The sequence below is a fragment of the Monodon monoceros genome, unplaced genomic scaffold (assembly GCF_005190385.1).
Source record: "Monodon monoceros isolate NGI ecotype Baffin Bay Population unplaced genomic scaffold, NGI_Narwhal_1 Super_Scaffold_12, whole genome shotgun sequence".
Classification (NCBI taxonomy): domain Eukaryota; kingdom Metazoa; phylum Chordata; class Mammalia; order Artiodactyla; family Monodontidae; genus Monodon; species Monodon monoceros.
Window position 1 is genome coordinate 154,754,996 of NW_021703768.1, and position 26,357 is coordinate 154,781,352.

The 26,357-nt window shown below is 50.1% G+C and overlaps 1 protein-coding gene across 2 annotated transcripts in view; it reads left to right on the forward strand.

The window, feature by feature from the left end:
• The first annotated feature begins 567 nt into the window (after window positions 1-567).
• Window positions 568-26,357, forward strand: part of OBSCN (obscurin, cytoskeletal calmodulin and titin-interacting RhoGEF) — a 158,108-nt gene continuing 132,318 nt past the window's right edge. For both annotated transcript variants that reach the window (XM_029216329.1, XM_029216330.1), the window contains exons 1-8: window positions 568-656; window positions 3,900-4,914; window positions 6,070-6,339; window positions 6,588-6,848; window positions 7,592-7,900; window positions 8,370-8,636; window positions 9,083-9,367; window positions 21,289-21,564. In XM_029216329.1, coding sequence (XP_029072162.1) covers window positions 3,930-4,914; window positions 6,070-6,339; window positions 6,588-6,848; window positions 7,592-7,900; window positions 8,370-8,636; window positions 9,083-9,367; window positions 21,289-21,564 — 2,653 coding nt within the window. In that variant the 5' untranslated portion in view covers window positions 568-656; window positions 3,900-3,929. The remainder of the gene's footprint in view (window positions 657-3,899; window positions 4,915-6,069; window positions 6,340-6,587; window positions 6,849-7,591; window positions 7,901-8,369; window positions 8,637-9,082; window positions 9,368-21,288; window positions 21,565-26,357) is intronic.

The window sequence follows — 26,357 nt, forward strand, 5'->3', positions numbered from 1 at the left end:
CCATGTGCTGCCTGGAGTGACCAGGGATAAAGAACCCACCCCAGTCGCATGTGTAGTTAGCGTGGAGGGGCGCCGACCCTTGGGCACCTGTGCTGGGCTCCTAGCTGCTTGCCTCTACCAAGAGGCTGCAGGACTCTCAGGTGACTGGTCATCTTGGGGTGGTTCTGTTCCCCTCTGGGGGATGGTCCTGGGTGCTCCTGGGGGTGGTAATGGATCCCCCATTCTCCTTCCCTCCCTGCACTCCAGGATGCTGGTCTGAGCAGGGGTCCTCACGAGTTGGGGCCCCTGCCCCACCTGCAACATTATTGGAACACACAGGCCTCCTCCTCCCCCAGCCGCCCGGAGCCTCTGCCCTTTGCCTCCCTGGGGCCAGGGGTGAAACCAAATCTGGGGCAGTGACACCCAGGCTATTTTGGAGCTCGGCTGGGCGGGCTGGCGGTGGTGGGGGCGGGGTGGGGGCGGGCCCAGTCTCCTTCAGCTGATAGCACCCGCCTGTCCTTTTGTCCCTGTCCAGTTTGAGGACCGGCAGGAGTGCGGGCTGCTGGGTGGGAGCTTTGTCGGTCCTGGGCCCTCGGAGGGAGGTGAGACCCAGCAGCCCCTGCCCCAGCATCTGAGCGCCTCGCCTGGGTGCTGCCCAGTGCCCCTGGTAGAGACAGGTGAGGAGGCAGAGAGCAAGCGGGGTGGGGGGCCATGCAGTGCCCCTGAGGACGGCTCTGCTGAAGGTCATGGCTCTGGGGGATGGAGGGACCTGGGGTAGGGTTTCAGCCAGGCGGTGCTGCTCCTGGGGTTGGGGCCATGGATTCTAGCCCCTGCCCCATTGGTGAGCTGAGCCAGACCCTCATGTGGGGAGGGAGCAGCTGGGGGAGGAGGGGGGCATCAGAAGCACCCACCTCCTCCTTTGCCCAGTGCCCTGAGGGTCTGGCTGGCCCTGCCCCCAGCTCTGTTGAGATGGATGCCCGCTGACAGCTGGGGCTATTTTGGGCCTGTTGGCTCAGCGGAGGGGACAGCCAGAGGGCCAGTGACACCTGACTCCAGGAAAGAATTTCCCCTGGAGTTCAGGAAGCTGGAAGGCCCAGGGGTCTCAGGGAAAGGCACAGACTGTGGGAGCTTCCCTTTGAAGTCTTTTCTGGAAGGGTGTGGGGGCCACAGGGTTGGGGGCAAACTGGGGGGACAGGCCTTCTGGGAGGGGGCCGCCCAATGTTCTGCTATGAGGCTGTGAGCCACTTCCCACTCTGGACTCATCTGGAAAATGGCCCAAGACCCACAAGGACCCCAAGTTCTGGAAAAGCAAGGATGGAGGGGCTGTGGGTGTGGCATGGGTCAGCCACAAGGTTCCCCAGCAGGCTTGCAAGGGGGGAGGGTCTTGGCCTCAGAGTGAAGATCCTGCCAGTGCCAAGCTGGGGCCTCCAAGGGGCTAAGGAGCCCGAGTGGGGTCCACAGGGAACTGCCTTCCCAGGTGGGCATCTGTGAGAGGAAGAGGCTTCCTTGAGAAGCTGGGGTTGAGGTCCTGGCCCAGTGTCTTCTCCTGAAACTCCTGTTCTTCCCTTGTGGCTGCAGCTCCAGTAGCCCCAGCCCCCAACATGGCAGGGGGAGGAGGAGGACACTGCAGGTGACTCTGTGCCCAGAGGGGCCTTGGGTGGTCACTGCCCCACACTCAGCTTGGATGAAGGCAGCTCCAGAGTCCTGGGGCATACCTTGGGGTGCCTTGGCCCTGCTGCCCAGTGGGGATGCCTGCCTGGTATGGGGTGTCAAGGGGTGTCTTGTCTGGGTGAGCCCCCTTAGACCTCCATGGGTCTGCCGCAGTGAGGGTGGGGCATATAGGCCCTAGACAGGGAACGCATCCCCGGTGGCTTTAGAGGTTCTTGGGGTCTCTGCCCACCCTTCTGCACCTGCTGAGAGCTGGCTCCCCCTGAGCATGTGCAGAGATGAGACCTCCCTCCCCATCCCTGTCCTCCTGGCCCCCAGAGGCTGCCAGCTGTGGAATTGGCCCCCTGCCCCCTGCATATACTCACTTATGAGCTCAGAACAGTTGTCTCCCACAGCTGCTCTGGGTGTGGCAGGGGGAGGATGCCACGTCCTGCCTTGGGGAACCCACAGAGCAACTGTGTAATTCAGGAGGCGGTGGTATGCTGGGAAGAGCCCAGAACTCAGGGCCCTGGGGAACTGGTGTCAAAGTAATCTTTCCACAGAGGGACGCTGAGGCCCAGGAGGGTGTCCATGGAGGCGGGTGGCCACCTGCCCAGGTCCTTCCCAGGCCAAGAGCCCAGCCAGGCCATGGGGGAGCTGGGGGCGGGGCAGAGGTGCTGACTGCACAGTGAGTCAGCAGGATGGTCCCAGCTTACCTCCTTGAAGGGGATTAAGGGGATTAGGTCCTAAATCACAGGATGGGGAGCTGGAGGGCCTGGGGACGTTGCCCCATTTGTCCCATGGTGGGCAGCCCATGCTGATGGCCCGGCTCTTGGGGTGAAGAGAGTTAAGGCACTTGGGGACAGCCCAGGGCCCAGTGGGGTCCATTTGTGTTGGCTCTCTTTACAGAAGCCCCTGTGTAGGCAAGGCCCAGTTTCACCTCACCCACCTGTGCTGGAGGCCAGCAGTGCCCAACCTGGAGTGGGCAGAGGCCAGAGTCAGCCTGGGGCCTTTGGCATTGATGGCGCCAGCCCCATCCCTGCAAGGTGTCCAGTCGGCAGAGCCACAGCCAGTGGAGCCTCAGCTAAGATCTGCAGAGTGACTATGTTACCTGCAGGAACCCCAGTTGGGCCTGGCTAGCCCATTCTCAGCCTGGAACTCCTTGCCTCTTTCTGGGGGATTCTCTGATTGTTCTCCACAGACACACCATTGACTGACTGCCCCTGACCCTCCCCATTCCAATTCCTGGGGGAAGGAAGCAGGCACTCAGCGTGAGGAGGGGTGGGCAGCCCTGTGTGCTGGAGAAGCCCCCACCCCACAAGCTGCAGGATTTCCATTTTTTGCTTATTGATGAGCACACCCCCTCAGGGGTCCAGAGGAGGAGGGGGATCCCAGGAGAGGTGAGATGTGACCCGGCCCAGGACAGCTTCAGGCGGGACAGGCCCTGTGTAGAGGGCTCTCTGTTGTGGAATGCCCAGTGAGGAGGGCTAGGCAGCTGTGCACACAGCCTGCAGTGGAACCCAAACGCTTGGGTGGGGGAAGTCACCGAGGTGGGAGGATGGGGAACAAAGCGGACATGCCAAACAGATGGCTCGTACGAGAGTCTGCTGGGGTGAAGAAGCTGTGACCTCTGGTGTGCCTTAGAGAGAGGGGACAGGCCAGTAGTGGGCACTCACTGTGAGCTTCCACAGCCAGGCCCTGTCAGAGTGCAGAGAGTGGCCTCTCTGTGACTGGGGAAGACTAGGTAGGTTGGAGTTTCAGACTCTAGGAAGCAACAGTGTGTGGGGAGGGGACAGGACACCTACTGGCAGGTGGAGTGGCCCAGGTGGGACAGGGAAGGAAGGTCTTTGTGATGAGGTACAGCGTGGCACATGCTGCACAGGGAGGAGGGCAAGCTTGGTGCTGGTGTGGTGTTTTGGGACAGGTGCTCAGTTGGACCTTGAGTTGGGGCAGCAGGCCTGGCGCTGGGACGAGAGGGAGGAGATGCTCCTGCCAATGAAAAAGAGCCCATTTGGGGGGTGGTGGTGGGTCCAGAAAGAGGAAAATCGACACTTCTGGACCACCATACCATCTGGTGATGCTACCTGCAGAGATGGGATGTGTCAGGGGAGACGGCACCCGGATGGGGAAGAGGGGCCATGTGGAGGGCTTTACCCTGGATTAAGCTGGATTTTCCAGGACAGGTGAAGTGGCCACGTGGGGAAAAGGCAGGGGGCTCTAAGCACAGCAGGGTCTCATCCCCACTCTGTCCTTCCCCCTCACCCCACTCGCAGATTCCCCCGCCTCCCCCCACCCCCACCACCATGGATCACTCCTCGTTCAGCGGTGCACCTCGCTTCCTAACCCAGCCCAAGGCCTTCGTGGTGTCGGTGGGCAAAGACGCCACGCTGAGCTGCCAGATCGTGGGCAACCCCACGCCGCAGGTCAGCTGGGAGAAGGACCTGCAGCAGGTGGAGGCGGGCACTCGCTTCCGCCTGGCCCAGGACGGCGACCTGTACCGCCTCACCATCTTGGACCTGGCGCTGGGTGACAGCGGGCAGTATGTATGCCGTGCGCGCAACGCCATCGGCGAAGCCTTCGCGGCGGTCGGCCTGCAGGTGGACGCCGAGGCAGCGTGCGCCGAGCAGGCACCCCACTTTCTGCTGCGGCCCACATCCATCCGCGTGCGCGAGGGAGCCGAGGCCACCTTCCGCTGCCGCGTGCGCGGTTCGCCGCCGATGTCTGTGAGCTGGGCCAAGGATGGGCGGCGCCTGGGCGCGCTGGACGCTCCCCGAGTGCGCGTGGAGGCGAGCGGCGAGGCGAGCGCGCTGCGCATCCTGGCTGCGCGGCCGCGCGACAGCGGCACTTACACGGTGCACGCGGAGAACCCGCTGGGCGCCGCTAGTGCCGCCGCCGGACTTTCAGTGGACAAGGAAACAGACACAGACTGCCCGCCTGGGGCCTCCACAGCCATGCTCCTGGCGCACCTGCAGCTGCGGCGCGAGGCCATGCGCACCGAGGGCGCCCCGGCCTCGCCGCCCAGCGCCTGCACGCGCACCTGCACGGTGACTGAGGGCAAGCACGCGCGCCTCAGCTGCTTCGTGACGGGTGAGCCCAAGCCTGAGATAGTGTGGAAGAAGGATGGGCAGCTGGTGGCCGAGGGCCGGCGACATGTGGTGTATGAGGACGCGCAGGAGAACTTCGTGCTCAAGATCCTCTTCTGCAAGCAGTCAGACTGTGGCCTCTATACTTGCACGGCGTCCAACCTTGTGGGCCAGACCTACAGCTCCGTGCTAGTCGTCGTGCGAGGTGAGCTCCTGGCGCCGGGCACAAGATCACTGTGCGCAGTGAGCACAGGCAGAGGCTCCTCCCCAGGCCTCCTGTCTTTTCCTTCCAGCGTTGGCTGCTGCAGCCATCTCCCCACCCTGTGCCTGTCTGGTAGAGGAATCCGTGGTTGGAGGTCTTGGCAGCTCTCGCTGTTCTGTTCCATTGTCTTTGTGAGAGTAACACGAGTATACAACAAAGTGCTTTGTCACTAACACCCCCTCCCTCTGGGAGATGGTCAGGGTGCCCAGTGGCTGAGCCTGCTCTCTCCAGGCTGAGGGTGACCAGGCTCTCCACCCCTCCTACAGGATGCTAAGGGGGTCTCCCTGTCAGAGCTGGAAGGAGGGCAGGAGCAAGGGCAAACCTTGCGCTGTCGGAGGCCTCAGGCTGGGGCTGCACCAGGGTGCAGCTTGAAGGTGGTTCTGAGTCAGTTTGCAGGCTCATGTCCAGGTCTGGGGGCTCCCCCAGGGCACCGGGGCAGCTGTAGGCAACACCATCAGAGTTTGCTGGAGGGCTGTTTACTCTTGTTTCCTAAGACCAGCCTCTTGAAGTGGTTGGAGTCCCACCTCCACTTTTTACCAGCTGTAGGATCTCCAGCAGGGCGCTTCAACCTTTGTGTGTGTGCCTCAGTTTCCTCGTTTTTCACACGGAAGTGCGCTCCTGGAGTTGAGCAATTCCGCAGGCCAGTACTTGTCCAGTGGCCTCACTGCTGTGTGAACCCAACCCATCCTGCCTGTCCAGGACCAGCCTAGGGGCCTGCTCAGTGGGGCTGCTTGCTGTGGCTTCACCTGCCTCATTTCTCCTTTTCTCTTCCAGACTTCTCCTTATATTTTGGGCGGGGGGCTCTTTCCTTTAAGTTCTCTTCCCTCTCCTCTGTCCTCCCTCCTTTTCTATACCCCTACCTCCCTCTGTCCCCTCCTTACAGCTCCTCTGCCCTCCCACCCACCACCCTCTGTCCCCAAAGCCCCTCCAACCCCTGTCCTGGCTCCCTGCCCCCACCCCAGCCTTACACGTCCCTTTACCCTGCCCCCCTCCTTCTGCTCACCCTCCTCCTCGCCCCCTGACCGCCCCCTCCGTCACCCCTCCTGCCTGCCCCTCTTCCCTCTCCGCGCCCCACTCACCTGAGCTCTTTTTCCGCAGAGCCCAAGGTGCCCTTCAGAAAGCGGCTGCAGGACCTGGAGGTGCCAGAGAAAGCGTCGGCCACGTTCCAGTGTGAGGTGCCGCAGCCGCCCATGGAGACTGCATGGTATAAGGAGGAGACGCGGCTGTGGGCTGGTGCCAAGTACCTCATTGAGGAGGCAGGCGCTGAGCGCCGGCTGACTGTGCTCAACGTCACCTCCGATGACGATGCTGTGTACATCTGCGAGACGGCAGAGGGCAGTCGCACGGTGGCCGAGCTGGCGGTGCAAGGTGGGCGGGCAGGGGGCCCAGAGACTGGGCAGGGTCTGGGTCTCACAGGAGCTGGGCAAGCGGCGTAGGTAGTGGGCGGGTGGGGCGGGCAGGACCCTGGCACGAGGGGTGTGTCAGGAAGGGGTGGGGTGGGCACTCGGGGGACAGGGACGGGAAGGAGGTAGGGGTGGGACAGGCCTACAGGGGTCTCTCTGACCAGCTGCAGCCCTTCCCCCTCCCCTTCCCCACTGCTCCTCTGCCCACCCCAGGCAACCTCCTTCGAAAGCTCCCGAGGAAGACAGCTGGGCGAGTGGGAGACACGACCGTGTTCTGTGTGGAGCTGGCCAAGCCAGAGGGCCCTATCCACTGGCTGTGGAACCAGAAGGAGGTGGTGGCTGGGGGCCGAGTGGCCATTACTGCCGAAGGCACGTGCCACACGCTGACCGTCTCCCAGTGCAGCCTGGATGATGCCGGTGAGGTGGCCTTTGTGGCTGGGGGCTGCCGGACGTCCACCCAGTTCTGCGTGTCAGGTAAGGGCCTAGGGAGTACCTGTCACACAGAGGGTACACTGCCCACAGTCCACTGGGCCCTGCTCTGAGTTGTCGCCTGTTGCGGGGAGCGCCGTGCGGGGCAGGGAATGCCTAGGTTGTAGCTCTGGTTCTCTGGGGATCATGGTTTGTTTGACACCCTCCTCCACTGTGGTCACACTAGGCATCTGCAAAGTAGGAGTCCTGGTGGCCCCCCACCCTGTGAACCAGATTGGAAAGTGCAGGTTGTTCTAGAAGCACGGCGTGTAGGGGGTGACATTGTGGGTGTGTCCTCTTTCTGTGGCCTTTGGTGTTGAGATTGGCTCCCCCAGGGTCAGCCCTTTGCTGGGGATAGGGACCCTGCACGTGGGTCTCAGCACCCTTGGAAGGGTCGTTGTGCCTTGCCTCAACCATCATCCAGCCCAAGATCCCAATGGAGTCAAGGCTGAGGACTGGAAAGAGTTCCTTTCCAGGCCACGTGGACAGCTCAGGGTGGCCCCTGAAGCCCGGGCACTCTTTCCACTGCAAACAGAGAAATGGCCACAGAGCTGAGACTGGGGTTATGGGCTCACAATGTCCTCTTGGGCTGGCAGTCCCCTTGGGCTGAGGCCATTTCAGACCACCAGGGCAGTGCCCCTGGGGAGGACTGGGAATTCTGTGACAACCCCTTTATCCTACTGTGACCTTGGAGCCAGGGCTTGGGGAGGGGGTTCCCAGTTGTTGACATGGGCCCGTGCTCTGCTCAGCCCCCAGAAGGCCGCTCCTGCGTGCTCCTGAGGCCCCTGTGGTGAAGACCAGGACAGAGAGCTCCGTGACCCTTGGCTGGTCACCACCACCCCATGGGGACCGCCCTGTTGCTATCGATGGCTACCTGGTGGAGAAGAAGAGAGTGGGCACCTACCCCTGGAGCCGGTGCCATGAAGATGAGTGGGTGGCTATGCCTGAGCTGACTGTGGCTGGTGTGGCCGAGGAGGGGGAATTCCAGTTCAGGGTGTCAGCTGTGAACAGCTTTGGCCACAGCCCCTACCTTGAGTTCCCGGGAACTGTACACCTGGGTAAGTGTGGAAGGTTCTGTTCTCCCCGGCACCCTGGTAACAACCTGTGGGGCCATCTGCCCCTGAATCACCCAGACCCAGAGTGTGGCCCAGCCTTGGAGAGGCCAGAGTGACTCATGGGTCCTCTTTACGGCAGTGGGGTGGGCCCAGGGTCCTGATGCTATTGAAGACTTTTTTGTGGGAAGGCCAGGGGACCCAAAGACAGGACTCAAGCCCCACAGGAACCTATCTGTATCCAACAGCCCCCGGGCACTGGGCTACACAGCTGCCCTGCCACACTGGGTTTGTGGGATCTGAAGGGGATCTCGGGTGGCTGTAACTTGTCCTCACTCCACCCTGCATCTGACTTTTGCTCGTGGTCTCCATGCGCTTGTCCAGTGGACTTCCTAGAGCAGGGGTTATTTGGGCCCAGGCATTGGAGGAGAGGAGGGCAGGGGCCCAGCTCCTTCCTGAAGCCCCCATCCCACAGCCCCGCAGCTGGCTGTGAAAACACCTCTGAAGGCGGTAGAGGCAGTGGAAGGCGGCGAGGTGACCTTCTCTGTAGACCTCACTACGGCCTCAGCAGGGGAGTGGTTCCTGGACGGGCAGGCCCTGAAGGCCAGCAGTGTGTATGTGATACGCTGTGATGGCACCCGGCACACTCTCACCATTCGCTTGGTGCCTGTCAGCCTGCACGGGGCTGAGCTCAAGTTCGTGGCCAATGGTATCGAGAGCAGCATCCGCATGGAGGTCCGAGGTAGGGGGACCCCATCCCATGACCCTGGGGCCCCTCTGAGCCCCATTTCCTCCAGGAGTGGGGGCGGGATGGGGTCCCTGGGGTCTCAGGGCTCGGAAGATCTGTCGTTGCTCCTGGGGCAGGCGGGCTGCTGGATGAAGTGGGGCCAGGTGGTGGGGTGTGCAAGGTCACCGGGTGTGAGTGGAAGAGGGGCTAAAGTGTCCCCGATGGCGCCAAGCTTCAATTCTCTGTCTGTATGCCCCCCTTCCCTTCCCCTTCTCCCCTCCTCCCTCTTTGTTGATTCCTTCTATGCCACTTCTTGTCCTGTCTCTGCCTTTCTTGCCTCTCTGACTCCCCTCCACCATATCTGGCTCTTCCCCCTCTGCTCACTCTGCCTCGTTCCACTCCCCCCTGTCCACTTCCCCCTTCACCCACACCCCCTTTTTCCACCTGTCTGTGACTTCCAGCAGCCCTGGGGCTGACGACCAAGGGTCCGGCAGCAGCAGTGGCAGCACGGGAGGTGCTGGCCCGGCTGCACGAGGAGGCCCAGCTCCTGGCTGAGTTATCGGACCAGGCTGCAGCTGTGACGTGGCTCAAGGACGGACACGCACTGTCTCCAGGCCCCAAGTATGAGGTGCAGGCGTCAGCCGGGCAGCGGGCACTGCTAGTGCGGGACGTGAAGCAAGAAGACGCAGGCCTGTATGAGTGTGTCAGCCACGGGGACCGCATCACCTACCAACTATTGGTGCAAGGTGACACCAGTGTGTGTGTGTTCATGTCCTCCCTGGGCCGCCGCCGTGGCCAGGGCCGCGCATTCTGTCCCCCAGCTCTGGATAGGCTCTGGGGGACCTGGGTAGCAGGAGCCGCTGTTCTCTGTCCCCGTGGGGACGGTGGGGGATCAGGGCCTCTGCCAACCCCCTGAGGAGGGTGGGGAGTCAGATAGGCTCAGGTGACCCTGTGGGGAGGGCAGGGGTGTGTGTGGGGTGCTCAGCCCATGCTATGGAGACGGGGGGGGGGGGGGGGATGGAGTCAGGTGACCATGTGGGGAGGGCAGGAGTCTGGGCAGCTCTGCTGACCTTGTGACGAGGGTAGGGGGTCAGGCAGGCTCAGGTGACCCCCTGAGGGTAGGGTGGGGAACCAGGGACCCTGCCAACCCCGTTGGGAGGGTAGGGGTCAGACACTCTGCTCAGTAGGGGAGGAGCTTCCTATGAGTGGGTGGCACTTGGGAGGTTGAAAGTCAGCAGCTGAGGCTGGCCCTGTCTCTGAAGCGGCCTAGGTTTGGGCGAGGGCCAGTGTCTCCCATGATCCTGAAGCCCTGAGCACCTTCCTCTGCTAGCTGCCTGGGCACGTGTGTGGTTAGGGCTCTGTCGGCCCCCTGACCTGCCCATGTGCCCTTGTAGGCCTTACATCCTTTTTTGCACAAGGACATGGCTGGTGGCTGTGTAGATGCCATGGCCGGGGGCTCAGCCCACTTTGAATACCAAACTTCAGAGGCCCACATGTGTGTACACTGGTACAAGGATGGGGTGGAGCTTGGTCACTCCTGCCAGTACTTCTCACAGGAGGACGTGGGCACACAGTCACCATGCAGGATGAGGGCACCTACTTGTGCCAAGTGGGCGAGGACTCTGTGGACTTCCGGTCGCGTGTCTGTGGTTAGTGCACTGCCTCCCAGGCTTGGTGTGTGGGGAGCAGGTCTGGCTGCATCCAGCTGTGCAGCACTTGCAAGGCCAAGCTGTCTCTCCCTTCATTTCTTCTGAGAATACTTGGGGGTAGGGGCAGTTACTTCTGAATTTGGGTGAAGAAACGACCCATGAAACTAATATATATAGGTGAAGAATGCAGGCCTGGAAAATAAAAGATAAGAAGGAAATTTAAAGCCCTTGTCCTCTTTTTAAAGATGAGGAAATGAGGCAGAGCAGACCTAGAAAGTGCTGGAAGTGTCCTTGGAAGGTCAGATTTGGATCTTGGTGAATCTGAGGCCCTGGCTCTTTCTAAAAGCCATTGAGGTCTCTTGGCAGATTCTCCAAGTCCAGTTCTGCCCCATCTTGGCCCTCAGAAGGGTCTCTGCCATGCCGCCCATGCCTCCTTCCATCTGAGCACAGGCACTGGGGCTGGGCTGCCCATCATGGAGCTCTGAGGCTGCTTTCCATCACACCCAGGAGGGATTGGGGTACCTGGACCATCTGTGCCCATGGAGGGTTCCATGTGCAGCACCTCATCACAAAGGAGCCTCATGGGGGGGGGGATCCGAGGCTGCCTGGGGTCTAGAGCAAAGCTCTGTCATGGCTCCAGGACTTGGGAAACCTCACCTTGGCAGAGCCTCTGCTGTGTATCCCTCCCTGTTGCCAGAGTCCTCAGCGATGTTTGCCAAGGAGCAGCCAGCACTCAGGGAGGTACAGGCCGAGGTGGGGGCCAGTGCCACACTGAGCTGTGAGGTGGCCCAGGCCCAGACAGAGGTGACATGGTACAAGGATGGGAAGAAGCTGAGTGTGAGCTCAAAAGTGTGCATGGAGGCCAAGGGCTGCACCCGGCAGCTGGTGGTGCAGCAGGTGGGGAATAGGGACGCTGGGGAGTACAGCTGTGAGGCCAGGGGCAGAAGGTCTCCTTCCGCCTGGGGTGTCACAGGTCAGCTGACCATTTCATAGGAACAGGCCTGGGGGAACCAGGCCTGTTTTCATTGCGGGTGATGGCAGTGCTCAGCTGACTCATCAGGCCCGAATCAGTTATACAAATAACCCCAGAACTTAGTGGCCCAATGGAACAGTCTGTGGGCAGGAATTCAAGCAGTGCTCAGCGTGGGTGGCTCATCTCTGCTCCACCTGGTGTTGACTGGGACAGGAGGATCCAGTCTGGCCTCATTTGTGTGTCTGATGTCCCAGTCAGGGGGCTGGCTGTGATGACAGGCCTCTCTCTTCTAGTGATGTTGTCTGGGCCCATTCCTGTCTGGGACCATGCTGTTCTCTCCTCTGGGGCTATGCTCTCCTTGTGACATCTCATTCTCAAGGCCTCTTTCTCCATGTGGGTAGCCTGAGCTCCTTCATATTCTGGCTGGGTTCCCTTTAGGGATTAGGAGATGCTACAGGGTTTGTTAAGATTTGTTTTCACCAGTCCCAGAATATTACATTCTGTGTGTTTTATTGCACAAAGCCAGACATAAGGCCAGCCTAGTTCCAAGGAGTTGGAGAAGTAGACCTCACTGTTGATGAGGAGTCCCCTGGTTAATTGGGGACAATTTCTAACAATCTACCACAAGGGCACAGGCTCTATCTGTCTAGATCTTTGCTTTCTTGAGCATAAGATAAAGATCTTTCTAAAGCTTATTGCCTCATGGTCACAAGATGGCTTCCCTAGCTCCAGCCATCATGTTCAAGGTGGGAAGAACATGTAAGGATTGTGTGTGTGTTTGTTTTTTTCCTTTTCACTGCTGTGCAGTAAATTATCACAAACTCAGTGGCTTAAAATAATGCCCATCTGTTAGTTCACAGTTCTATAGATCAGAATTCAAGATGTGGATTCTGGATTCTCTTTTCAGGGTCTCAAGGGCTGGAATCCATATGCCATCTGGCTGAGTTCTCTCAGGGTCCTTTTCCAAGCTCATCCAAGTTGCTGGCAGAATTCATTTCCTTGTGGTTCTGGGTCTAAGGCTATTTCCTGGCTGGCTGGCAGCCAGGGGCTGCCCTTAGGTCCTTTGCCACATGGCCCCTCATGTCCATTCGCTCTTATGCTCCAAATCTCTTTGGCCAGGAAGAACCCCCTCCCATCTAAGGTCTCACCTGATTAGGTCAGGCCCAACCAGGATAATCTCCTTGTTAATGAACTCATAGTCAACTGATCTGGGACCTACATTCCTTCTGCAGAATCCCTTCACAGCAGCGCCTGGATTAGTGTTTGGTGGAATAGCTTGGAGAAGGTGCATGCATACGGTGGTGCACGGATCTTGAGGCAGTCCTACCTAGCACAGGGTGTCATCTGCTCTTTCTTCTATTCAGAGAACAGATGCTCTCTGAGGAGCCCACAGCAGATTTTCCCTATGCCTCCTAGTACTGTGTGGGTCCGACGGCCATGCCTTGCTCAGACACCTGGGAAAGTGAGTCCTAATCTTCCAGCTTCAGCAGTGGAACATTGAGGGTGGTAGAGGTGGGCATCTGGTGGTGTGGCTGGCCTGGTTCTGCTGAGGGATCTGTCCTGCGGCACTGGCCCATGCCCACATCAGGGTGGCTGTGCCCTGGTTTTGGACACTGACTTCGAGGCAGGCTGTGGAGGGATCAGAGTGAACATGGTCAGACCTCACTCCTGCCTCTTAAGAGACAGGTGACCTTAGGCAAGTCGTCAATGTTGTGTCCCCCTGAAGTCTGTCTGGAAACTCAGAATGTGGCCTTAACTGGAAATGGGGTCTCTGCAGACAACATCAAGGAAAGGATCACAAGATGAGATGACCCTGGATTAGGGTGGGCCCTGACTCCAATGACAGGTGTCCTTTGAGAGAAAGAAGAGGGATATTCGCGATACAGATACACGGGGACATGGCCAATGACAATGGAGGCAGAGATTGGGGTGATTCAGTCACAAACCCCGGGATGCCTGGAACCACCAGATTATAGCCATCCTGGTGGATGTGAGGTGGTATCTTATTGTGGTTTTGATTTGTATTTCCCTGATGACTAATGATGTTGAGCATATTTTCATATGTATTTGGCCATTTGTGTATCTTCTTTGGAGAAATGTCTATTCAGATCCTTTGCTTGTTTTTTAATTATTTATCTTTTTATTACTCAGTTGAAAGAGTTCTTCATATATTCTGGATAGTATAGCCTTATCCTATATATAGTATAGTATAGCCTTATCAGATATATGATTTGCAAATAGTTTCTTCCATTCACTTTCTTAATTGTGCCCTTTGATGCACAAAAGTTTTAAAATTGTGATGAAATCTAGTTTATCTTCTTTGGTTGCTTGTGTGTTAGATGTCACATCTAAGAAATCGTTGCCCAATCCAAGGTCAAATAGATTGACACCTATGTTTTCTTCTAAGAGTTTTCCAGTTTTAACCCTTGTATTTAGGTCTTTGATCCATTTTGTGACAATTTTTGTGTATGGTGTGAGTTAGGGGTCCAACTTCATCCTTTCCATTGGATATCCAGTTGTCCCAGCACCATTTGTTGAAAAGAATTTTTCCCCATTGAATTTTTTTGGCATCCTTGTTGAAAGTCAATTAACCATTAATTAAGTATTTACTTCTGGACTCTCAATTTTATTCCATTGATATATATGTCTACCACAGTCTTGATTATTGTAGCTTTGTGGTATGTTTTGAAATTGGGAATGTGAATTCTTTAACTTTTTTTTCAACATTGATTTGGCTATTTGAGGTCCCTTGCATTTCCACATGAATTTTAGGATCATCTTTTTAAGTTTTGCAAAAAAGGCAGCTGGTATTTTGATTGGGATTGCATCAAAATGTGTAGGTCAATTTGGGGAATATTGCCATCTTTTTATTTTATTTTAAAAATTTATTTATTTATTTTTGGCTGCATTGGGTTTTTGTTGCTGCACGTAGGCATTCTCTAGTTGTGGTGAACAGGGGCTACCCTTCGTTGGGGTGCGCAGGCTTCTCATTGCAGTGGCTTCTCTTGTTGCGGAGCACGGGCTGTAGGCATGCAGGCTTCAGTAGTTGTGGTGCTGAAGTGGGATCTTCTCGGCCAGGGATTGAACCCTTGTCCCCTGCACTGGCAGGCAGATTCTTAACCACTGCACCGCCAGGGATGTACCCAAATGACTGGTATCAGATTTCTTTTTTTTTTTTTTCAGTATGCGGGCCTCTCACTGTTGTGGCCCCTCCCTCCCGTTGCGGAGCACAGGCTCCAGAGGCGCAGGCTCAGCGGCCATGGCTCACGGGCCCAGCCACTCTGAGGCATGTGGGATCCTCCCAGACCGGGGCACGAACCCACGTCCCCTGCATCAGCAGGCGGACTCCCAACCACTGCACCACCAGGGAAGCCCCAGATTTCTTTTTTAATTTTATTTTTTTGGCTGCACCATGTGACATGTGGGATCTTAGTTCCTTGACCAGGGATCACACCCGTGCCCCCTGTGGTGGAAGTGCAGAGTCTTAACCACTGGACCACCAGGGAAGTCCTCTTTGCCATCTTAACAGTCTTAGTCTCCTAATCCACAATATGAGATGACTTTCTATTTATTTTGGTCTTTTAAATTTCTTTCAATTATGTTTTATAGTTTTTAGTGTGCAGGAATTGTGCTTATTTTGTTAAGTTTGTTGCTAAGTATTTTATTCTTTTTGATGCTACTGTAAATGGAATTTTGTTAATTTCATTTTAAAATTGTTCATTACTAATGTATGGAAATAGAATTGATTTTTGTATATTGGTCTAATATCCTGCAGCTTCTCCAAATTCATTTATTCACTCTATTAGTTCTTTTGTGGATGCCTTAGGATTTTCTATATACAAATCATGTCATCTGCAGGTAGTTTTACTTCATTTCCAGTCTGGATGCCTCTCATTTTGTTTTTGATTACTGATTAAATCTCTTTACTTGTTATAGGTCTCTTCAGATGTTTTTCCATTTATTCTTGTGTTAGTTTTGATAGTTTATGTGTTTCTAGGAATTTCTCCATTTCATCTAGTTATCTAGTTGGTGTGCAGTTGTTCATAGTATTCTCTTTTAATCCTTTTTTTTTTTTGGTAAGGTCTTTATTGATGTCCCCAGTTTTTTTTTTTTTCCTGATTTTAATAATTTGAGTCTTCTATCTTTTTTCTTGGTCAGTCTAGCTAATATTTTGTCAAGTTTGTTGATCTTTTCAAAGAACCACCTTTTGGTTTCCTTGATTCTTTCTATTGCTTTTGTGTTCTCCATTTCACTTATCTATGCTCTAATCTTTATTTTCTTCATTGTTCTAAGTTTGGGTTTAACTTAATCTTTTTCTCGTTTCTTAAGGTATGAAGTTAGGTTATTGATTTGTGATCTTCTTTTTAAAATAGGCCTATAACTTATAGCTATGGATGGCAGGAAACTGAGCACTGCTTTCACTGCACCTCGTAAGTTTTGGTATGCTGTGTTTTCATTTTCATTTATCTCAAAATATTTTCTAATTTTCCTTGTAATTCTCCTTTGAGTGTGTTGTTTAATTTTGACATACTTTTGAATTTTCCAGTTTTCCTTCTAGTATTGCTGTCTAGTTTCATTCCATCATAGTCAAAAAGATTCTTTGTATGCTTTCAGTCTTTTTAGATTTATTGAGACTTGTTTTATGGCCTAACATGTGGTCTGTGTTAGAGGATGTTCCATATGTGCTTGAGTAAAATGTGTCTTCTGTTGGTGTTGGGTGAAGTGTCCTCTGTAAGTCAGTTAGGTCTAGTTTCTTGTATAGTGTTATTCATGTCCTATTTCCTTATTGATCTGTCTGGTTTCCTTATTGAAAGTAGGGTACTGAAGTCTCTGACTATTCTTGGAGAACTGTCTATTTCTCCCTTTAATTTTTAGTTTTCGTTTCATATATTTTGGAGCTCTCCTGTTAGTTGTGCTTATGTTTGTAGTTGTGGTATCTTCTTGATGAATTGACCCTTTTAATCAATATATAACATCCTTAATCTATATCTGTATATATTAAATATAATGTCTTGTAATGTTTTTTTCCTTTTGTTTGACAGTATAGCCACCTCAGGTCTCTATTGATTGCTATTTGTATGGAGTATCTTTTCACTTTCAACCTATTTGTATCTTTGGATCTAAAGTGAATCTCCTGTAGACAGCATTTTAAAAATTCATTTTGTATTAGGTTAATTCTTATAAGGAAGTATTTCCTTATGCTATTTTACTCTTTGTTTCTTATATGTCATATATTTTTGCCATTATTTTCTCCATTATTGTCATTTATGATTAATTTATTTTTTCTAGTGTGCCATTTTTGTTACTTTCTCATTTCTTTATGTATATGTACATTCATTTTTTTCTTAGTGATTACCCTGGGGATTGTCATTAACATCTAACTTTGTAATAATCAAGTTTGAAATTATATCATCTTAGTTTCAATAGAAAAACTCTGCTTCTTTACAGGTTGTGCCCCAAGCTGAATGTTGTTAATGTGACAAGTTATGTCTTCATACATAGTGTGTCTGTTAACTTTATAGTTTTATAATTATTGTTTATGCATTTGTATTTTAAGTCATATAAGAAATAAAAGGAATTATCTAAGCACCAGAAGAATGATCCAATATAAATGAGAGTTGGAACTTACAAACAAGAGCAATATTAGAAGATCAGAAGTTCCACTCAGGAACTTCAGATGATAGAGAAACAATCTGAAAGAGTATGTCAAATAAGTCTACTTAAAATGATTAAAGATATGTATGGAAGACTAGAAAATGTAAGAAAAGGTGAAATACTAGGAAAAAGAACAGGCAGATTTAAAGAACCAAATGAAACTTCTTGAATAAGAAACACAACTTTTGTAATAACAATTCAGTGGAGGGATAAACAGCAAATTAGACATAGCTGAAGATAGAATTATTGAATTGGAAGATAGATCTGAGAAAATTACTCAGGATGAATCACAAAGAGGTAAAAAATAAGAGATAATGACAGACATAGAGAAGAGAAGTAGAAGGCCACACGTATGTCTAAAAGGACTTCTAGGAGAGACTAGAGATAATGAGGAAGATGAAATAATGAAAGAAATAATGTGGAGAAATTTAAGAAATGGTAAAAGACATGAATCCTAAACTTCAAGATTCATAAGAAATAATGGGAATTGTAAAAAAAAAAAAAAAAAAGTCACAGCTAGTGAATTCCAGAAGGCCAAAAACCAAGAGGAGATCTTAACCTCCAAAGGGAAAAAAGATCAATGGGATGATAGTTATTCTTCCTGTAGATTTTTCAGCAGCAATGAAGAGCACAGAAAAGATGTTATAGTCTCCAAAGCACTGAGGGAAAATAACTGTTGATCTAGAATTCTGTATCCAGCTAAACTATCATTCAAAAGTTAAGTGAAATACAGACATTTTCAGAGAGTAAATGGAGAGAATTTATCATTCATAAAATCTCACTGAAAGAATTACCAATGAATATACTTTATAAAGAAGAAAATCAAGTCTAGAGTAGTAGAATGGGTTCTAGACCGCGGTTCCCTACCTTTTTTGCACCAGGGACCAGTTCTGTGGAAGATAATTTTTCCACGGACCAGGGAGGGGGGATGGTTCAAGCGGTAATGCGAGCTATGGGGGATGGTTCAGGTGGTAATGCAAGTGATGGTTCAGGCGGTAATGCAAGCAATGGGGGGATGGTTCAGGTGGTAATGTGAGTGATGGGGAGCAATGGGGAGCAATGGGGAGCAGCAGATGATGCTTTGCTTGCTCACCCACTGCTCACCTCCTGCTGTGAGGCCCAGCTCCTAACAGGCTGTGGACTGGTACTGGTTTGTGACCCGGGGATTGGGGACCTCTGTTCTAGAGTAATGTGATGTCAAGCAAATAGAGTAAGTTAATAAAAAGCAGCATCTGTTTCCCAAGGCCAAGGATTTGATTACACTAATGGTGACTGGCCTGCTAGAAGTTGTAGACTGCATTAACATATTAATGTTCCTGTGACTCAGGGGTATTGCCTGTTCTTGGTGACATGGTATAAGAAATTCTCCCTGAAAATACCAATGCTGTGATATGCCAGCCACAAATTATGCCTCTCTCTGTTAGGGTAATTATGAGATCACAGGTGCTAAGTAGATGCCAGAGCCTGAACTGTAACATATACCAGTGTGAAAATTATTGAACTGGGAGCCTTTAGATTGTGAGAACTAACCTGTTCCCTTCTTTGTACATCTTCTGAGTGTGAAGTTCTCTGTGTTGAGAAAGCTAGGAATAGGACTGGCTTGTGGCCAAGGCATCATGGTTTTGAGATCCAGAAGGTGGGCCCTCATCCAATTCTAGAAATTTGATTGTCTCGTCTTCCTCCCTGTCCCCAGAGGCCACACTGATATTTGCCAAGGAGCATCCAGCATGCAGGGAAGTACAGGCTGAGGTGGGGGTGAACACCATGCTAAGCTGTGAGGTAGCCCTGGCCCAGACAGAGGTGATATGGTTCAAGGAAGGAAAGAAACTGAGTTCAAGCTCAAAAGTGTGTGTGGAGACCAAGGAAGGGCTGCACCCCGAGGCTGGTGGCGCATCAGGTAGGCAAGGTAGATGCTGGGTGAATACAGCTGAGAGGCCAGGGGCTGAAAGATCTCCTTCCACCTCAGCATCACAGGTGGGTTCCTTGAGGTCCTTCTTATGTTCCTCAGCTTAATTATTAGGGAGTAGGGGTGTGTGGTCATGCCACCTAAAAGTGTGTTTTCTCACAAAACTTACCACATAGCAGCTAGCAGGTATTAATTACATGCCAAGGGCCAGATTTTATGAAGTGCTTCTTGTCTTTTTACTTGTCTAAACTTCACAACCACCTCGGGAAGAGGAATTCTGATTATTCCCATTTTAAGATAAGGCACAAGGAAATTCCATAACTTGCCAAAGTTCACATAGCCAGAGAATTACAGAGCCAGGATTTAGGCCCAATATTCTGAGAGCTATTTTCTCTGGTTATCAAATTACAGTTTAACAATCCCCTGCCCATATTTAAAAAAAAATTTTTAAGAGACTATTCCACTGTCTTCCAGATTCCATGTATTTTTTTGGAATATCTACTGTCATATATATTATGTTCCCTCAAGGGTCATTTTTTTCTTTTCCTGTTGTTTTTAAGGTATTGTTTTTGATTTTGATTTTCAGCAGTTTACACTGATGAACCTAGGTGTGATTTTCTTTGTATTCATCCTGGTTAGGGTTGCAAAGCATTTTGAGTCTGTGGAGTTTTGTCTTTCCTCAACCATAGAGTGTGGTTCCTCACATGTCTCATATGTATCTCTCTTTCTCTCCACCTCTTAATTTTTTTTCTCTCTCTGCTTTAGTCTGGATATTTTCTTTAGATCTGTCTTCCAATCCACTAATTTTCTATTCTTCTATATCTAATCTGTTGTCAAACCCATTTATAGTGTGTTTATTTTCAGTTATTGTATTTTCCAGTTTCATAATTTCCATTTGTTTAATTTCTTATAGATTCTAGACTCTGTAGTAAAATTTTTGTATTTGATATATTTTCTTTTCTTTCACATTAAAGAAATATTATCATGGTTATATCCTGGTCTGATCATCTGATATTGTTTTTTTTGGATTTCTATTCACTCTTGTCCTTGGCATGCCAGTGAATTTTCAGTTGACTGTCAGACATCGTTTGAGAAAACTTTTTGAAAGTGGATGATGTTATCTTACTTCAGACAGAGGATCAGTATTTCCTTTGCTAGGGAGGGAGAGAACAACTAAGAACTTTAGTCTATTCAAGGACTGCACTCACTCAAGGCTGCATTACAGTTTTGATCAGGGTCATCTATCTCTGGTTTGCCCCCATTCCTGGGCATAGTCCTCCAAGGATTTCTACAGAGACTTGGGGTATGGAGGGGGTCTCTTTTCAGGCAGACACTCAACTCTAATCTTTGTCTCTCTGGTAATGCAAGGTGCTAAAAAGTCTGCTATAGTTTTCAGAGGTTTTCTGCTTGGCTTCGTAGTCTCCTGGGCCATGCAGTTGTGGAGCTCATCAAACATCTTGAGGGGAATGTGGCTGAGTGTGGGGCTCAATTCTACAAGATCTCTTTTTCCTGGAGGCTTGGCTCCTCAATCTCTAACTTTATCTTTCTGCTTACACAAGGTGTACATAGCCTGACCAGGTTTCCTGTTTCATAGTAGCAGCCCTATGCCTTTTAGTGTCATGCTGTACTAAGGAACAGCAGTGTCCAGAGGAGAAAATCAGATGCCCAGTGTGGTTCCAAAAGTGCAGTTCCCTTTTACCTTCCTCACTCACTTCACATCTATCCTTCTAGGAGAGCCCTGGCCCTAGCTCTCATCTCCGTTACAATGACTCCCCTCAGCTTTCATCAAAGCTGCCTCCCTTTTATCATTTAGCACTTCACCTAAACATTACTCCTTACCAAGATTTTCTCTGACCACCAAATCTAAGTCACTGTCAGTCCCTTCTCTCTAGCACATCACTCTTATTTCATCACAGCATTGACCGTAGCATTAAATCATTGTCATGTTCGTATGTTTATTTGTTTTTCCTCAGTAGAAGGTAAGATCTGTAAGAACAGAGACTGTGTTACTCACGTTTCCAGCTATGGTATAGCATTCCCAGCACCACCATAGTGCCTGCAGATAATGGGCCCTCCACTGACATTAGTTGCATCAGTGATTGAATGAATGACTGAATGAATGACTACATATACAGCATGGACTCTCTGAGATCCTATATGTATTTATAGATATAGGGGATACAAGTGCACACAACCCAACCTGCCTGCCAGAGGTGACTGTCACATGGGAAAGACAATGAACTAGCTGTGACAGATGCTAGAATAACTTTGGCCACTTTCCTCTAGCCTTAGGAATTGACCTTGTGTCAGAACATCACCAAAATGTACACTTGAGATATTTGTTTGTAAACACAACTCTACACCTTCCTGGGCACATGGCATCACTGGCTCCAAGGAGAAAATTTACTGAACTCTTAAGTTTTGGTCTCACAGGCTGGTATCAGCTTTGTGTCTCTGACACTGTGTATCCCTTTCTGTGCCCAGAGTCCTCTGCGGTGTTTATCAAGGGACAGCCAGCACATAAAGAGGTGCAGGCCATGGTGGGGGCCAGCACCACACTGAGCTGCGAGGTGGCCCAGGCCCAGACGGAGGTGATGTGGTACAAGAACAGGAAGAAGCTGAATTCGAGCTCAAAAGTGCATGTGGAGGCCAAGGGCTGCACCCGGAGGCTGGTGGTGCAGCAGGTGGGCAAGGCAGACGCCGGGGAGTACAGCTGCGAGGCCGGGGACCAGAAGGTCTCCTTCCACCTGGATGTCACAGGTCAGTCCTTGGAGGTAGTAACTTAGCCTTGTGTGGAGGTGATGGGACTGGCTTGCATCCTCCAACAGACCTGATGATCTTCCCACTAGACTTCATCTCTTTTAGCCTTCCGTCCTCCCACCTCCCATTTTCATACCCGTGGCTGGACCAAGGGAGGCTGGATGGGTAGGCTGTGAACAGAAGGGATAATGGTGTTCCTATAAACCCTGAGTGGTGTTTCCACACAGTAATGCACAATCTTCAGTTCCCAGCATCTGCCCAGAACCTTCTGGGTATTCCTTGGTGTCTGGGACTCTGGTTCTGTCTTGCACTTGGGGTCTGAGGTAGACCAGATATCTTTTAACTGTGGGTATGTGAATTTGCTCCTCCTGGATGTCCTGACAGCTCCTAGACGCCGTCACCTAGCAACGCATGTGGGTTCACACTAGGGAGAGATGTTTGAATTTCATTAAGCCAGGACAAGGGGAAATTTCTGCCACACAGTCATACTTGGATTTATCTCAAGACTGAACTATGGATTATCAAAGTTTTAGGTGTTCTGAACACTCTTTCTTCCTTGCACATGGATATAGAAGTTATCTGTGCATCTACCTGTAACAAAATCTAGATCCATTTTTCTTGCAATATGTGTGCAGAGTAAGCAGAGACCAGAGAGTTGGTTGATATGTGCCTGAGACATGCACATGTGAGGTCTGGAATCCTCTGTTCAAAGCAGATACTGATTTCCTTTTGTTTTCTGTTAGAACATTCTATGTCAGAATTCCCCATGGAGTCTGATTTATAGATTTAGACTTGGAGAGGAATAGTAGCTTCTCCTATACCAACATGTATATATCTTTAAAGAATGGTATTTTAGAAGAATATGACAATATTTTTTCATGGCAATAAGTGTGAAAGTTTTGACAAATTGATCAGATTCTTAGAAAACTATATAAAAAGTGACACAAGAAACATTCAACAACTCAAGTAGTCCTATAATCTTTTTTTTTTTTGCGGTACGTGGGCCTCTCACTGTTGTGGCCTCTCCCGTTGTGGAGCACAGGCTCCGGACACGCAGGCTCAGCGGCCATGGCTCACGGGCCCAGCCACTCCGCAGCATGTGGGATCTTCCCAGACCGGGGCACGAACCCATGTCCCCTGTATCGGCAGGCGGACTCTTAACCACTGCACCACCAGGGAAGCCCAGTCCTATAATCTTTTAAATAATTGGAACCATAATGATAAATCTTCTCATAGAGAAAGATCTAAGCCCAGTAGTTCCACTGGTAAATTATATGAAATACTTTGGAAAGAAAATCCATGTTCATGGATATTCTTCTAGAAAATAGAAAAAGGAGATAAACAGTCTCTGATTTGTTTCATGTAGATAGCATAACATTGATACAAATATCTGACAAAAAAATTGTAAGAATTAAAATTACAGACCAACCTATTATGGATATCAAGGCCAATATCTGAAACAAAATATTATCAAAATAAATTTAACAATATATTAAGAGGAAAATTGGTAATACACTGTGATAAAAGTCATAGTCCAGAAATGCAAGGCTGTTCAAACACTAGAAACATTAGCAAAGCAATCTGTTCATGACATGCAGAATAAAGTATTTGGTAAGATTTGGCATTATAAATACAGAAGAAAAGTTTAATAAAGTTGGCATCAATTCATGACATAAAATTCTTAACGAATTATAAATAAAACAGCCCGTAATCTGATAAATGACGCTGCAGACAAACCAGCTAATTTGCACACAAAAAAGTGAAAGTTTGAAAGTTTGTCTGTGAGATAGCGAACCAGACAAGGAAGCCAACTGTTACTGCTTTTAACCAACATTGTACAACAGAGATAGGAGGAAAAGAAAGCAAAAGACAGAAATGTGTGAAGAAACAAAAGTTAAATTCATGGATAATATGATTAATCCAAAGGATAAATTATGAGACTTAATAAGATAGCTGAGAATGATTACCATGTAAAAAAATCAATATGAAGAAAACACTTCTACGGCTACATAGTAGCAACAAACATCTGGAAAATGAAAATTTTAAAAGAGTTACAATAGCATCAAAAGAATCATTTTCTAATTCCAAGTCTAATAAAGGGTGGTGAGAGGCTCTGTGTGTGTGGGGGAATTATTAAAAATGTTTTGAGAGACAGCCGAGAAGTTCTAAATAGTTGGGTAGAAATCCAGGGAAGAATAAAAAATGTTCAATACCAATTAAAATCCAAACAAATGTTTGTTTAGTGGGGATTTTGGAAATTCAGAAGTAAATTGCTAAGACCATGTACAGTCAATACACTATTGAAGAAGAGCAAAGAGTGAGTTATTTGCTATACCAATATCAAGATTGTTATAAAGCTACAGTAATGAATACAATAGTGTCTCATTGCAAGGATAGATACACAGACCAAAGGACCAGAGTAGTGATCTCCAACACAAATCTGCACATGAATGGATGCCCACATTCCCCTGCTCCTTTTTTTTAAAAAAAATGTGGAATCATGCAAGGAGTAGACAACATGGTTTTAATAAATGACACTTAAACCATTTAACCATATAGAAAAACGATTAGGCCAGTAATTCATATCCCCCATGGTCAACTCATGTTGGGTTAAACACCACAGAATAGAAGGGAAAATCATAAAACCCTTAGATGATAACATAGATGGTTTTAATTACCTCAGACTAAAGAATGATTTCTTTCTTTTTTAAAATAAATAATTAAGAAAAATTTTATTTATTATTTTTGTCTTCGTTGCTCCATGCGGGCTTTCTCTAGTTGCGGCGAGCTGGGGCTACTCTTCACTGTGGTGTGCAGGCTTCTCACTGCGGTGGCTTCTCTTGTTGTTTAGCATGGGCTCTAGGTGTGCAGGCTTCAGTAGTTGTGACTCGCAGGCTCAGCAGTTGTGGCACACGGGCTTAGTTGCTCTGTGGCATGTGGGGTCTTCCCGGACCAGGGCTCGAACCTGTGTCCCCTGCATTGGCAGGTGGATTCTTAACCACTATACCACCAAGGAAGTCCCAAAGAATGACTTCGTAAAATACAAGTGCACTAATCATAATGAAAAAAATTTGACATATTTGACTACCTTAAAACTAAATATGTATTGATAGATTCATCAGAAGATAGCATGAAGTACTGAAAAGGCAAACCACACAGATGTGGAAGACATTTAGAACACACACACTTGTCAGTGCCTAGCATTCGTATGTATAAAAATGTCCTTAAAGTGAACATACAAATGGCAGACAGTGCTGTTGAAAATAGGGCAAAAACGTTGAACAGTGACACCACAGAAGAGCAAACACTGATGACCAAAAACATCAGAAATGGGTCTTTATTTTGAATCATCACAAAAAATGCAAAAGAGTGCCACAGGAGGTACATTTCACTCCCACCAGACTGCTGACAATGAGGGTAGGTGAGGGTAGCACTTCAGCAAACCTCATTCACTGCAGGTAACATGCCCTGCACTTTCCTGTGGGAAAAGACTCTGGCCTCATCTAGGAGGGATGAGGAATGCACCCACAATGACCCCACAGCTTCTGTCCTAGAAGAATTGTGCAAAGAGGAAGTTTATCAGAGTATCCCCATCAGAGGCTTGTACCAAGTAACAATACGAAAAACTTAAATTGTACTAGCAATTCCCACAACACAGAAAAGTGAACTCATGGTGAGGTAGAAACCCAGTGTAAAGGTAAAAACAAAAAACTCCACCGATGATACCGTGGTTTCTTTAAAGACTTAGGTAAGGAAACATTTCTAAATAGAACACAAATGCTCTAAACTGAAAGGGCTGAAATGGACATCACTGAAACTATTGAAGGGAAAAATTTTGATTCATCAGAGGACTTGATCACACAGTGAAAATGTGAGTCCCACAGTTAGGAATAACCTTGAAAGCTAGCAATCTTTCCTTCTCTAGTATTTCAATGCATAAAGAGTGCCTAGAGATGGAGAAAACAGAGAGCCTACTATTGGTGAGTGGGCAAAATTTGAATAGTGTCACCAGGAAGAACAAAAGAGTAATGGGGACCCCAGTCATTTGGGGAAAGGAGCTCAGCTTCTTTATTCTTCAGACAATGGAAAGGAAAACCATGGGGAGGTGCCAGCACTCCCCCGAGATTGCCACAAGTTGACCATACTAAGTGTAGGCCAGGGCACTGAACCTCACTGATTTCCATGGAGTGCAGATGCAAAGTTCCTTGCTTAGGTGTATGGAGAAGACTGCGGCCCCACCTGGGAAGGATTGGGAACATTTGCATGTGATCCCACTGATGCCATGAGCAGGGGAGAAGTCTCTTCCAAAGGCGCACCTTCCCCCCACACCCCCGCTCCCTGGACCAGCTCACGCGGATGCAGGGGGAATTCATCACTTGTTTTACTTGTCGCTGAGAAAGGCAGGGGGACTTCTGCAAGAGCACACGGCTGGTGCAGAGCCTGGAGAAGTCCCCAGCTTGGACTCCGCCCCACTTCCACACCCCTCACACCCGCCTGTCCCTCGGCTCCCCACTCACATCTCCTTTGCCCGGGGCTGCCTTCCTGACTAAGATGGTGTCCTTGACCCGTGTATCCCTCCCTGTCCCCAGAGCCCAAGGTGGTGTTTGCCAAGGAGCAGCCGGAACGCACTGAAGTGCAGGCCGTGGCGGGGGCCAGTGCCACGCTGAGCTGCGAGGTGGCCCAGGCCCAGACGGAGGTGACGTGGTACAAGGATGGAAAGAAGCTGAGTTCGAGCTCGAAAGTGCATGTGGAGGCCACGGGCCGAGGGCGGCGGCTGGTGGTGCAGCAGGCGG